The 15,561-nt window shown below is 35.4% G+C and overlaps 1 protein-coding gene across 3 annotated transcripts in view; it reads left to right on the top strand.

Annotated features, from left to right (window-relative positions):
* Epha3 (EPH receptor A3) overlaps nucleotides 1-15,561 on the top strand; it is a 321,384-nt gene that overhangs the window by 203,285 nt on the left and 102,538 nt on the right. For all 3 annotated transcript variants that reach the window (XM_070030435.1, XM_070030434.1, XM_070030436.1), the window contains exons 4-5: nucleotides 446-601; nucleotides 1,307-1,642. In XM_070030435.1, the coding sequence (XP_069886536.1) occupies nucleotides 446-601; nucleotides 1,307-1,642 (492 nt within the window). The remainder of the gene's footprint in view (nucleotides 1-445; nucleotides 602-1,306; nucleotides 1,643-15,561) is intronic.

The following is a 15,561-nucleotide window of genomic DNA, read 5'->3' as shown; positions in this document are numbered from 1 at the left end:
ATGATTTCTTTTTCTCTTTCAGTTGCTTACAATTTGTAGGACAAAGCTATACACTCATAGAACCATTAGGAAACGAGTCAATAAGCAATATACTGCTCACTGCAGGGTAGAGAGTATACACATTGCATCATGTTTTAAAAAGGGAATGACTGCATGGTGACATGGTTTCGCTTTATTTTCTCCACAAATAGTCCAATGCCAAGGAAAGCTGTGAAAACACAAGCTGGAAATTTCATCATACTGTAGTGCCAAAATAATCTAAATATTGTGTATGTTGGGGGGTTCCCTTAACATTTGGTACAAATTCAAATGTATATGTATATATTTGCTTCTGAAAATTCTGGGAGAAAACATAAAGGCATTCCTCTACAGTCTGTTCTATGTATTTTCTATATACACCTACCAAATAATCTGCAGAAACTTAAAAGAGCCCTTTTGTTTGTAGCTTGTCGACCAGGCTTCTACAAGGCTTCAGATGGTAATACGAAATGTGCCAAGTGTCCACCTCACAGTTCTACCTATGAAGATGGTTCAGTGCACTGCAGGTGTGAGAATAATTACTTCCGAGCAGAAAAAGACCCTCCATCCATGGCTTGTACCCGTGAGTAGTTCTGCTGCAACCCATGCTTCCATAATTGGTTTGATTTATCTTCTGGTTCTTGTGCTGGAGTTTTGTTAGTATCATTTTGTTTTGCTTTCATTTTTTTCTTTTGTTCTGTGCATATTTGTGTTTAAAACATTTGTGCACGTCCTTTCTTTGTCCATGTGCAGTTGAAAGCTTTCTCTTTTCCCTCTTTCATGCTTCGCTCATCTCAAATGCAACATCTATCACCCAAAATGAATTGGTGTTTAGAAGCACTTCCTGTATCTTCTTTAAGGATCTTGCATTATATTTGACAGGATAGGGGAGGTTATAGTCAGTGAATTTATGTTTTTACATTTCTATTCCCTCTTACTATCTCTTGGTCATAGGTCACCGTGAAAAAAAGACTAAGATTTATAAAAGCAATACTGATGTTTTCTTAACTATTCCCATGGGTATTGAATTTAGTGGTGAGTTCCTTTGCTGGACACTGTGAATATATCCTCAACCTTGACTCAAAACTCTCCCATTCATACTGTAGGAGGGACAGGGCTCTTGAATGCATGTGTCTATAATCTCATGGATCCGCTAAGGATGAATTAAAAGTAGATAATAAAGACAGGATAGTTATTTACCTCTTTCAGTTCCATTGTAAATTATCTTTTTCCCTTTTACTAGAAAGCAGAAGTGAAGTTCATTAATCTTTGTTGAACTACTTTGCAGGACCTCCATCTGCACCAAGAAATGTTATCTCTAATATAAATGAGACCTCCGTTATCTTGGACTGGAGCTGGCCTCTGGAAACGGGAGGCCGGAAAGATGTTACTTTCAACATCATATGTAAGAAATGTGGGTGGAATGTGAAGGAGTGCGAACCATGCAGCCCCAATGTCCGCTTCCTCCCTCGACAGTTTGGACTCACCAACACCACGGTGACAGTGACAGACCTCCTGGCACACACGAACTACACCTTTGAGATTGATGCTCTTAACGGGGTTTCAGAACTGAGCTCCCCACCAAGACAGTTTGCTGCAGTGAGCATCACAACTAATCAGGCTGGTGAGTACACTTTTCATCATGTTTCTAGTTCCTGTATGCTACGTGCAACTGAGGAATCATTTGGGCAGTGAGCACCCGGCAAAGTGGTGGAGAGAAACATTCAAATGAACCCTTGAGTTTTTCCTACTATTATATTTAGTCAATTATATCTTGCTGAACGAATAACTCAATTATTCAGATGAGAGTAAACTCTATCTACTCTATCTATGTATCTATATATGTTTTTAATTTGGGATGAAAATCACATTATTTGACCTGTCTTTTAGCTATGTAAATTTTATTTCTTGAGATGTGACTTAATCTAATATATATATAGAGAGAGAGAGAACTTATTTTCATATTTATGTGGTGTATATATTGTTTATTCTTTCTTATATATAGGCATATCTATAGTACCTTATCTAAAAACTAGGCTGAACTCACTGCTTCCCAACAGAAATTCTTAAATATCTGGGGATCTGAGATAGATAGTAGTTATGGAGTTACATATTCAAATTGTGGAGAACTTATCATGTTCTGCTTGAGTTTAGCTTAAATAATAGCACTTTATATGCTTTCAATGGGAATCACCCTTTGCTCTGAAGATATGAGTATGTGCTAGAGGCTGTAGACAAAGAGAAAGTAGGGTCTGTGGAAGTCTCCTGTCCGCTGGAAGAGGTCTAGTAGCAGCCAAAGAAACTGTCACCAGTTGTTTCAGTTCCTTCGCCAGCTCAGGAAGGTAAACTCAGTTCCCAGGAATACAGGAGCCCTGCCATCCAAGGCTGATAGTCAATCAGTATGCATTAGGATAACTCTTGAAGTTGTTAATTTTAAAAATATTTTTGTACTGTCTGGTCTAACAAATCCTTCAGATTAGAATAGAAATGCACCTCTACTGGCTAATTAAACTCAGTATTTCATGTCTGCCTTCATCCTTCCCATAATCCAGCAACCAAGAAAGTAAATCCTAGCACAAGTGCAATAGCTAGAATCCTGTACAAGCACTCCCTCCTTTGAAGGATCCCTATCTTTGCCATGTTAATGACAAATTTTTTCATATAATCCCTGTTGGAATCTATTACATGATATATATATTATATATATATATATATGTGTGTGTGTGTGTGTGTGTGTTTACATACACACATAAATATGTATTACACATACATATAAACATATATAGAAAGATAGATGTCTAGATATAAATCTATCTATATCTCTATATATCTTTCATATCCTAAATTAATTCCCACATCTTGTTTTCACAGTCACATTATTTTACATTGTCCTTTAGTCATATGTAAATTTTATTTGTGCAGAAGGTTTGACTTAAATGAAGTGGCACTGAGTCATTACTCTTATTTACTGATTCAGATTTCCCCACTATAAGTTAGATCCCAGTCCCAACAGTGTATGCTCTTTCTTTGCTTCAGTAAATGATATTTAACCTTTGTAATGAATGATATTTAAAATTCTGTATCAGCTTTATTTAACTACCTTCTGTGAGAAAAAAAACCATGGATACTGTAATGCTGTTGCTATCTATTGTGTTATTATGGATGCTCATCTCCACTGAACACAAGGATTCTAAGAAGTTGTAATGATATGGTAAATTGATTTCCTGAATCTTTATAGTTTACTTGTTGATTTATTACCTTGTTTAAAATGAAGACATCAATCTCTGTTATAATTAGCTCTTAAGTCAAACAAAAACATATAAATATAGGCAAGACCTCTTTATTTCCTATCGTATTCCTCTCTGGCTTTCTGGCAATGCATTTATCAAGAAATTAATAGTTCCATATACATTTAGTGAATGAATCTAGGTAAAGTGGCCGCCAAGATCAGGGCAAGACCCTGAAAAATAAATGCGGTTCATGCTTTGGCCTTCTGACTTACAAATCGCTCTGGATGACAGATGCAGTGAAGATGATCTCAGTTACTTTCCCTAACCCTACACTCATTTTAAAGAAAAATCACAAATTTGTCTATAATGTGTACCACCGCATATGTTTGACATATTCATTTCAGGGTTTCCATATCATTTTAAAAGCCTGGGGAGATAAATCTTCATCACAATTTCGGATCTCTAGCGTAAGATATCCAAGCACAATTTTAAACAATGCCATTTCTATAGGGTCTGTTCCTTTGTTTTGCTTTATTCTTCTTCTCATGAAGGTTAATGGACTGGTAGACTAAAAAAATAAATAAATAACCTCTCTAACACTAGAAGGCTATGGCCTTGATTGATAGGATACCACAGTGTTTAAATTCCTTCCAGTTTCTTTATCTCTGACATAGATATAAAGGGCAAATGTGAATGTGTCCTTTTAATTTAGTTTGTAATCGAGATTGAGTGTGCTGATTCTTCTCTGTATTACACTGTAAAAGCTTTGCGATGCCCATTTGATAAGGCGCCTTCTAAATTGTAAAGGATTATGTGGTAAATTCAGATATTAGTTCTCAGGTCTCAAAGCTAGCTCAACTATGTCAATGATAAAAAAAAAATACATGGCTTCCACAAAGAGATTATGTCTATTATTCCATGAGTCAGAGATAAAGGAAGAATTATAAATTACAAAACAAAAATCCTTAAAGTTACAGCTTCTTGTAACTTGTAACTTTTTTTCTTAGAATAGGCACATTTACCTTCCAGTTTCAGGGGCAATCCACCTCCATTATTGAATCTGCATTTTTCTAATGTCCTGTAGTAGGAATGATCTCAGACTATAAAAAAAATAAGCAAAGAATTATGACATTTCTAGGTCTATCTCTGCTCCTACATTACTGCTGGAAAACCTGATGATCCCAGAAGCTTTTCCAATAGATACCAAGCTCTGAAGGTATTTCCCCACTCCAGCTGAACTTCCATCTCTAAATCTTATTCTTTCTGTTATTCTGTGACTCATACTTTGAAGCTAGGAAAGTAATTCAGCTTAGGAGACAGAGTACAGTTTTGCTTGGAATTCTGTTGTAATTTAAGCCAGCCAGAATAAACTTGTTCCTTACTGCTCACTGGGTTTCTTAGAACCATTCTGCAAGAGATTCTCCTTGTCATCTCCAAGATTCCCTAGACCTAACCCCTCTTTTTACTTTCTCATATTCATTGAACTACCAGGTTTTCAAGACAATGCAATCTAAGCATGAAAAGAAAATTTCATCTCCCCTTTTTTACATCTAATTTCTCCCATCTGTTCTCAACTCACTCCCATTGATTTCAGTCTGTAAAAGAACACTTTCTCAAACAAATCTCCCTCCCTCCTAACATTCTTAACAAGCACTTTGTCTCTTGCATTCTGTCTATGTCATGAGTTTTTCTTTGTTCTTGAGAAAGATACAAATAATTCAATGATAGCAGCAGTAAGAATAATACACAGAGATAATTGCATGTGCCCATTATAAATGACTGATTCTTCAAGATCTCATTTGTTATTTATTTAATTTGCAATCAAACCTTAGATTTTTTTCATAATCTTTGGTTCTCATTGTGTTCTCTCATTCATACTCCCTTACCACATTGCCATGCACATTTCTTCTTTCACAAGAACCAGTAATAATTCCTTATTTGGTTCTTTATTTTCCACTGAATGCAATTGTTAGGAAGAATGTATATTTCATGAGGGTCTGGAAGCTGTCCAACTGTTCACATTTGTAATTGCAAGATTTAGTACAAAACTTCTTGTTATTAGTCAAATATTTATTGAATGAATCAATGATTAGTGGAAAGTCCCATCATCCACAAGTAAAAATATATTCTCCTTCAATATTCTTACTTATTTTTCTTTCACTAATTGGTCTATTTTCTCCCCACCAATCCCTGCCCATAAATAACTTATTAGGAAACACTTGTATTATCTTTTGTATATTGTTTCCATTGAAGAAGGAGTCACATTTGCTGATTTTTCTTTTCAATTGTTTTGATCCATATAGCATCTTCTCCACATTGTGGGAATTAAAAATACCTAATAACACATTAACAAAAAAGTAATTTCAGCCAGGCACTGGTGACTCATGACTGGTATCTTAGAAACTCAAGAGGCAGATATGAGGATCACAGTTCAAAGCAAGCCTGGCAGTAAGTTCATGAGACTGTCTCCACTAAATTACACCAGAAAATCCAAAATTGGAGCTGTGGCTCAACTCTTTGGCTAGTCTTGAACCAAACAGGGACAGCAACTGGGCTGTGAGTTCAGGCCCCAAGACACACACACACACACACACACACACACACACACACACACAGAGTCACACACACAATAATAACAATAAGTAATAATAATAATTTTGTGAATATTAATGGTCTTCTTTAAATTATATTGAGTGGGGCGCTGTGGCTCACACCTACAATCTCAGGAGGCTGAGATCTGAGGACTGTGGTTCAAGCCAGCCTAGGCTGGAAAATCTGTGGGACTCTTATCTCCAATTAACCACCAGAAAACTGGAAGTGGCACAGTGGCTCAAATGGTAGAGTGCTTGCCTTGAGCTGAGGCCCAGAGTTCAAGCCCCATGAATGACAAAAAAAATAAAATAAAATAAAATAAATATATATAGAGAGATTCCAAGATAAAAGAAATACTAAAATTTATGAATTTAAATTATAGTATTCTGTGCAGGACTTCTTTCCACTGAAATATTTAAGTGGATTAATCAATCATCTTATTTTTATATATGAATATTAATTTATATAAAAATAATTTTATATTCATGCTTATTTTATGTTCATATTCTATATTAGCAGAGACCTGTATAAATCTAGATATCAATTTAAAAAATATATGAATCAATAAAGTTGTATAAAATAGAATGTAATTAAATACTTTATAAAGTTAAGATTTTTAAGAAAATATATTGGAGAAAGGACATGAGATATATTTTGAAAAATGTAGAAATAAATCAGCTAGATATGAAAAAATGGACAGAAATATTAAAAATAATCTTGGAATTGTTACCCAAATATCAAATATAATAGAAGGTGACAAAGGATGCTTCTTGTTAAGAAATAAGAGGATATCAATTTCGCTAAGCAAGGAAGACCAAGCAATTTGAATAATAGATTGGGTAATCCAATGTGGAAGATTCCACTGTGGAATATCCAATGAGCACCTTAATTCAATCTATGTTTTAAGATTTATAAACTTGACAATGAGATGTACAAGATGTAATGTTGAAAACGAACTTTACAACTTTGGTGGGCTGCTAGGGCGGGAGAGGGGGGCGGCGCATGGGAGGGCAGGGATGATAAGGGGAAACAGGAGGAGGTAACAATGCTGGCTCATGTAATTGTAACCCCTCTGTACAGTATTTTCACAATAAAAAACTTATTAATAAAAAAAAAGATTTGTAAACTTGAAAACAATGGAGAGTGGTCCAGTAAGTACTATTCTGAACAAGTGAATTTCTGAACAAAATGAGTGCTAGGATTATCTCCAATTTTTAGCTCTAAAATATTTAAAAATATCTGAGTCATAAAGTCAATCCAAAATTAAGTTTTGGCTATTTGGGACCTTTTTTTAGTAGAATTCTTGATTACCCTAATTTGTTGATATTAATGTACTACCCATCCCAGAAATGTTTTGTCTTGGAATTCTATAATAAGATAAACTTTGGCTTGAAACTTAGGTAAAAGCCATCATTTTTCTCTCAGTTTACATTAGATGAAAGAAGTTTCTCTCTCTTTTCTGAGGCTTTTATGAATATATATATATATATATATATATACATATATATATCTTTTCATATTAAACCAGCATTTTCTTTTTCATGATCTCTCCTCCTTAAAATTTTTGCTAGAAGGAAACATTTTGTGCATTTTTGAACTCTAAATTATCTTTCTTCCTAACTCAGCAATTTCCAAGATTAAACTAACCTTTTTACTTTTCTTCTGAAAGTAGGTGTATAGTTTTTTTTTTAATTTTATTTTATTTTATTTGAGAACATACTGTACAGAGGGGCTACAATTACATGGGCAGGATAATGCATACATTTCTTACCAAGCATTGCAGCCTCCTCCTTTGTTTACCCTTTATTTTATACAATAAAATTTTATTTGTTCATGTGTCAAAAACATTATTAAAGAATACATTTCTTGTATATCTTCTGATATTTCTAAAATTGGCAATTTACCACACTTTATCATTTCTATCATTTCTGTTAATAATACATTACTTATTTATGGACCACTTGACCATTACCTTCGGGTGATAAGTATTTGAAACTGAGTTCTAGAGAATTTGCTAAGAAAGGATAGCACAAACAAAGTTTATTAGAACACTTGTACAAGGGAGACAGGGCCAGTAGCTAGACAGCCAAAGAAACACTGGATCACACACACAGAGGCAGAAGTGGAGTTTATGTCTCTAGTTAGACTGTTTTCTATTTTGCAAAACCTACTGATTGTCTCTTTCTGGCAGCATGGTTTAAATTTTCTACTGGCAGGAACATCTTGAATCCTTGGGTTTTCTATCTATCTGGCTCATTTCTCAGCTTCACCTTACTTCTTCAATGTACATGGACCTTGGCATTTCTCTGTCCTCCACGCCACCTTAAATGTGGCCTCCTCTACAGTGTGGGTTTTATATCTTCTTACTCCTAAACAATTCAGTAGTATTTTCCATATATATATGTATATATATATACATATATGTGTCTTATATAATCTTAACTGATATACCAAATTCAGAACAATTACAATTTTCATACAAAAATGTTAGCTTTCTAACCTTTCCAAATTTCTCTACAATCCTCATGGCACAAACAAATTGGGGTCTGGTCTGCTTGCCTTTAGTTTTTATCTTGAATATTGTTCTAATCTATAATATTGAATGAATACATTTCTGTAAAATCATATCAGATACAATGAAATAAAAAAGATCAATTCACATTTATAAGCCTGATTTATCAATTTATCACTTATCAATGCCCAATATGTACCAGAAATGTTATACTTGTCATTCTGCAGAAATTGTTCTGATTTAAAAGAAAAAAGTAAGTCAATTTTATTTTCTACTGAAAGCCTGTTAACTTCTGCAAGGCACTATTCAAAGTAATGACAATTTTCCTAGCCTTACCTTTATGACAAATGCTTGCTAGTGCCCAGTCTTTCTGTGCTAAAAACACTCTTTGTTTCATGCAGTCAAAACTTGCTATCCATCACATGAAATAATTTAACTAGAATACCACTTACATAATTTTTTAATTAAAAAAAATAAAATTGGAGCCAGGTGCCAGTGGCTCACACCTGTAATCCTAGCTATTCAGGAGGCTGAGATCTGAGGATCACAGTTCAAAGCCAGCCCGAGCAGGAAGGTCCTTGAGACTCTTATCTCCAATTAACTACCAGAAAATGGGAAGTGGCACTGTGGCTTAAGAGGTAGAATGCTAACCTTGAGCTGAAGAGCTGAAGGACAGCACCCAAACTCAGAGTTCAAGCCCCATGATGAACAAATAAAAAAAAAAATAAGGGAAGGGGAAAAGCAAATCGTTTAAACAGGGATACAGGTGGACCCATTGCAACAATGAGATGTACAAGTCGTTATGTTGAAAACGAACTTTACAACTTTGGTGTGGTGGGGGGGGAAGGATTGGGTGGGAAAGTAAGGGGAGGATGGGAAGTGATGGGAAAGGGAAACAAAGGAGAAGGCTACAATGCTTGATCAGAAATGTATTCATTATCTTGACCATGTAATTGTAACCCCTCTGTACAGTATTTTCACAATAAAAAGAAAAAAGAAAAAAATAAATAAAATTATCTTTCTGGGAATATAACTCTGAACTTTGCTACTAATAGATTTTAATCAATCAATAACTTTTTGAAAGTTTTTAAAAATATTTTAATAAAAGTTATTTTACACAGAACACAAAATTACTAACCAGTTAATGGGGTAACAGATGAAGTTTTATTTCCTGTAGAAAGATTTTTTTTTTTAAGAAAGTTTTTCATCAATAGCTCTGTGGCCTGTGTTCCTTCATGGAACAAAGTAACATTAGCCATTAGGACAAAAGTAAGTAAATATCTACTAACTCTTAAGTAAGCAACATGTTTAAAAATGAGCCCAAAGGTTAAAACTCAAAAAAAGAAGTTGCTTATTATTATTATTATTATTATTATTAAATGATAAATAAGGTTATATCTTTTTTTTGGGGGGGGACCTGTCATGGGGCCTGAACTCTGGTCCTGGGCACTGTATCTCAGCTCTTCAGCTCTACCACTTGAGCCACAGTGCCACTTCCAGCTTTTTTCTTTTTGCTTATGTGGTGCTGAGAAATCGAGCCCAGGGCCTCAGGCATGCAAGGCAAGTGCTCTACTACTGAGCCATCTTCCCAGCCCCAAATAAGGTTATTTCTAAGTTTAGTGCTTTCTTATTCCAAAATATGTCTTCCCTACCAACCTTATTTTTGTTTTGGAATTTAGAGACAGGCTTCATAGAATGGAAGATGATTACTTCATGTCAAAGACAGTCTAGCTTTCAACTTTCTGAGGAAGCTGCTTATAAAATAAGGTGCTTTCTGTGTAGTTATACTCTTAAATAAATTATGTTCTAGAAGAATATTTATGTAGTTTCCAGAATACAAAGGAAACAATGTAGTGAATCAGAAAGTTAACCATAGTGAAAAAATCACCTACCAAATTAGTAAATATCAGAAGATGCCACTAATGTACCTTACGGCCTATTCTCCCTCCTGTTTCCTTGAACAATTAATGTATCCTACGTATTAAACTGTTAACCTAGCATTTCTTTCCTTGTGTAATCATGTGAATTCTGAGTCCAACTGAAGAACTCTAAATGAACATGCATGTTACTGTGGCCACAGTGCATATAGTTTCTTCTCTCCTGTTTTGAAACCGAGGCAGATACCTGTGCATCTGGGAGTATCACTCAGAAGTGATGTGTCACAGTGTCTCAGAAGCATTCCACTCCATTTAACACATTAATGATGCCTTTCAGCCATCACATCCTGGTATGGAGACATGCTACATATCTACAGGATAAGCAATAAGCCCAACAGAAGCAAAACCATATATTGTCCTGACAGTTATTCAGAACCATCAGTTCATAAAACCATAACAATATGAAACATGCCCTATTAGGAACAGCTGAGAGCTTCCCAAATCCACCTGAATTCCTGTCTACTCTTCTTTTTTATCTTTAATACCATTCTAATTAATGGAGAACGTTTTTGCCTAGAGATGGATAACTAGTCTTTTTTTTTTGGGGGGGGGAGGTCTGGTCATGGGGCCTGAACTCTTGGCCTGGGCGCTGTCCCTCAGCTCTTCAGCTCAAGGCTAGCACTGGACCACTTGAGCCACAGAGCCACTTCCAGCTTTTTTTTTCTGCTTATGTGGTGCTGAGGAATCCAACACAGGGCCTTAAGCATGCAAAGGGAGTGCTCTACCACTGAGTCACCTTCCCAGCCCATAGTCTTTTGATTGTTTCTACTAAACTGTATTCTTAAAAACAAATGAATACTAATAACCAGATACAGGGAGAAATACTATTTTTAACTGTGGCATATAGCAATCAAGAAAGAAATAGTTATTAAATGCTGACTTGTATCTTTTCAAATTGAAAAAATGCTAGGTATCTCTTTCTCAGGTAATTTTATATTCATTTGCCAAAAAATTTGTAATACACATGTAAATTACAAGAACAATGAGGTATCTTACTTCAGGGGCAGGAGCTCTGAATTTCTCCAACATTCACAGCAATTAAATAATGTTAAAGCCAAATGATAGGAAGTTTACACTTACTTCCTTTTTCCATCTTAACATTATTGACCTGTGCCTCTTGATATGATTAACACTTGCAAAATGTCATTTACATAATTATATTAATCATTTAAGTTCAGATGGCTGTAAGTGAATAAACTACAATGTGTGAAGAATCCTGCTCTTAACCAGTGTGTTTCTCTTTTACACATATATATTACTCTGACTTGCACCAGGGTAACAAAAATCCTGACACAGGCTACTTATGAATTTAAAAAAAGAATTACTTTGGCTTGCAATGCTGGAGCTTCAAGTCCAAGATCACGGGGTCTTACTAGTTTGGGCCTATGGTGAAGGTCATATATCCTGGATTCAGCATGTTAGAAGGGAGAAGCCGTATCTCAGCTGGGAAGCAGAGAAAATCTGAGAGAAAATCTGAGACAAGAATCCAAAAATGCCCTTCAAGAGTATGTTTTCAGTGTATCCTAAGGATGACTGCCTTTCTCTCCTGGTCTCCCCACCCTCCCCTTTCCTCTATTGTTCCTCCTCTTACTCCTCCTTTTCTTTCTTCTTCCTCTACTTCAAACTCATTCCAGGTCTTTGCATATAATAGCCTAAACTATTCTTCTCCCTTTGGCCTTGGTTTTTTCCTAAGGCAGGGATTCACTTCATGTTTGGCCAGAGCTATGATCCTTCAACCCTCCTTCCCTGTGTCACTGAGTGTGACAGGTATTTCGTGCTTCCTCCATAGCACCCTCCCTCCCTTCCCACCATACCTCTGTGTGTGGTTGTGGGTTGTCTTCATGCCAGTGCTAAGCTGACCATGAGGAAAAACTCGTGGGAAATCTATACTTCTGAGATAATATTAATAAAGGGAAAAATCAAAAGGTATCTGCAAAGTTTAAGGAAAAGAAAAGCACAGAACTACAGAAGGAAAAAAAACTGTAGGTGCAAAAGATGATTGTAACATTCTTTCTGGAAAAAGATGTAAAATAATAAACTTTTACCAAGAACCACATTGTTACAGGAGACTGATTTTTCAGTCACTGAGGAAATGCTCACCTTTTGCTTTTCATTACTATCAGTTGTTTTTTTTAAGAGGCATATTTTAGTAAGTTTACTATATAGGCAATATGTGCAAATTCTAAATGTCCTCAAAAAGTAACTTAAAAAAGTAATTATGCTTAGCACATTCCCATCTCAATGTGGAATTCAGGGTATTCTTTCCATGTACTTTTTGAGCAAAGCAGGGTCTTCTGTTTTCATCTTTGTTGTGTGAGTGTGTGTCCTCTAGTGAAGAGAGCACATTACAGTTATTTCCAATCAAATGACAATATTTACTATTTCTCTTTCTCCAAGTGAAGCTTGTTTTATTTCCCTTCTATTAAAATGCTTTCAAAAGAGGTTTTCACAGTTGTCATGAGCTACATTGCTGTTTTATTAGCTCTTAGTTAATGACTATTGTGGCAACCCTTTGCATGAGCCTTAATCTGCCTACTGGGAGCAACACAATAATGGAGACTGGACCTGGGGACTGAGGTTTGGTGTAGCAGGGAAGCTGTAGCCTTCCAGTGGCAACAGATCCCAAGGTTCTATTCACCAAGGTTTTTAATGATCTTGTGCAAGGAAGTAAGGTATAAACTTCAACAAGTGACAATATTTTGTATACAAGTGGTAGGTGGACTTCTTAAGAGCTAAACAGTAAACAGCCTACAATTTGCATAAGTCTAAATTTCCCTTAGGCTTGCACACAGTTTTGAGTAGAATCTGAGTTCCCCTTAAGACTGGACTGATGGTCCCTTTCCAGGAAAACTCTCATATAAAACAGCTGAATTAAAAACAAAAACAATCAAACAAACAAAAACCTAGGTTTTTGAAGTAGTGCTGTCGCTCAAGTTGTAGAGCACTCACCTTAAGCTGAAGAGCTCTGGGACAGTGCCCAGGCCCAGAGTTTAAGCACCAAGACCAAGACAAAAAAAAGAGTAAAACAATAAAAAAAAATCAAGGTTTTCAAGCAAGTATTCTTTAGTATATGTGTTTGGATGCTTATGTGTATGTTCAATTAAAATTTAAAAGAAAAAGTTCTAGAAAAAAGTAAGGTTTTAAAAGTTTAAAGTATAACAATCCTAGGAAAAGACTTTCTTTACAACTACTTTAATTAAATTTTGTAATTACACTTTGAATATTACATCTATTCAGTAAGGGTAATATCTACATTCAAATATTGGAAAGGCAAGAACAAATACACACAAAAGTATTTCATATGCCTAGTTATTTACATTGAATTTAATAAATATTTTTATTTTATAATTGCTTTTTTTTTTTTTTTTTTTTGGGTCCGGTCGTGGGGCCTGAACTCTGGGCCTGGGCGCTGTCCCTCAGCTCTTCAGCTCAAGGCTAGTGCTCTACCACTTGAGCCACAGCGCCACTTCCGGCTTTTTTCTTTTTGCTTAATGTGGTGCTGAGGATTCGAACCCAGGGCCTCAGGCATGCAAGGCAAGCACTCTACCACTGAGCCACCTTCCCAGCCCCTTTATAATTGCTTTTATTATTATTAAGCAATTGTACAAATGGGTTCCAAAATCAGGTTCTGAGTACAAAGCTTCTCCCTCATTTCTCCCCTCCTGTCCTTACCTATAAGTTAACATATGCTTATTTATCAAGTGATCAGTCCTTGCAGTATCTTTAATGACCATGTGGGACATTTAGCAACAAATGAACTTTCAAAGTTAAAAATAGATTTAAGTAAAACTGGTTTTCTTTGGTAATAAATAGCACATTTGATTCATTTCTGTCTTGTGAGCATTGACTGAGTACTTAGTGTGAGACAACCATTATCCTGCCTGGACTGTGGGCAACATGATGATTAAGATGTGGTTTCTATCTTAAGGAGCTGTTAGGTTAGGAGATCTGAAAAAGTTTAAGAACTTAGCATGAAATTGATTGGTTTGGCCATGAAAATGCAGGCAGGGCCACCTGCCAAAAGATTTCAACAAGCACCAGCAACTCAATGAATCCCCTCAATGAATTAGATTTACCTTGAATTCACAGAGAATGCCAAGTTACAGATCATAATGTCATCATTTTTTTCAGTTTTCAAGGATAGGAGAAAATGATTATAGAATGCTAAAATCCCATACACATGTATACATACATGCATTGATAGACAGACAGATAGGTACATAGATAGACACATAGATACATAGATACATAGACAAATTATAACCAAACAAATTATAAACTCTCTTCTGAGAGTAGCTGGCTAACTTTTGAACATTATATATTATGGATATGATTTTGTATGGATGTGATTTTGGATTTGGATTGTTCTAGTAGCCGAATAAACTATTGAGTAACACTTTAATATTTCCAATAAAATTCACCATTGACAAACTACATCTCTAGTTAGGAAGACTCTTAACAATATGTATAATCAAGCCTCCTTGTTTTATTTGTCTCAGAAATGTATTTAAAAGTTACTCCAATAAATAGAAATGTAATGTCACCTGCCAAAACTCGATGGCTAATAGTGCAGGAAATCTTTTTCATGTAAAATCTAAGGTCCTTCCACCAACTATGAAGGAAAATCTTAGAGTTGTAAGGAATATGCCCATCACTACCATCTCCAGTGAGCAGTTGCTAATACTGCACTAATTACCACGGGCCATCCCATTTCTGGTAAGGTCACCTCTGTTCCTCCTTGTCATTTATATTAAAGCTGTTGAAATCTTCTGATTTAAGTCCCTTACATCTTTTACCTGAGCTACTGCCCTATTCTGTAAAGTAGATTTTCAAAATATCAAAGATAATCAGACTACCAGAAACCTTGCTTCCACTCCATGGCTTCATGTCTTGCCTGGATTGTTGAAAATGCCTCCTAACTAGATTCTTCACTATCACCTTTACCCTCTCTGCAGTTCAAATTTCTTATTACTGTACCCATGTTTGTTATCATTAATTATTTCATTATATAAATTTATGGATGTGCCCCAAATATATTTTATAGCTGATAGAATTTCCTACTTATTTCAAATATTTAATTCATTTCTTATGGTCCCTTTTAATGATATTTGACCAGTGAAAAGATAAATACCCTCTCATAAGACTAGATAGATTTTTTTTCCCAAAAAGAGTTATGGCAACTTACTAAATTTATTGACTTGAGCACTTGGCTCTGTTTTCTTCCTCAGAGACCATGTCGTCTACAAAACATTCACTTTGAGAATCTATGTAA

The sequence above is a fragment of the Dipodomys merriami genome, unplaced genomic scaffold (assembly GCF_024711535.1).
Source record: "Dipodomys merriami isolate MVZ:Mamm:240054 unplaced genomic scaffold, mDipMer1.0.p SCAF_2, whole genome shotgun sequence".
In the NCBI taxonomy this organism is placed as follows: Eukaryota; Metazoa; Chordata; class Mammalia; order Rodentia; family Heteromyidae; genus Dipodomys; species Dipodomys merriami.
Note: the sequence above shows the minus strand (reverse complement) of the source record. Positions and strands in the feature narration are given on the sequence as shown.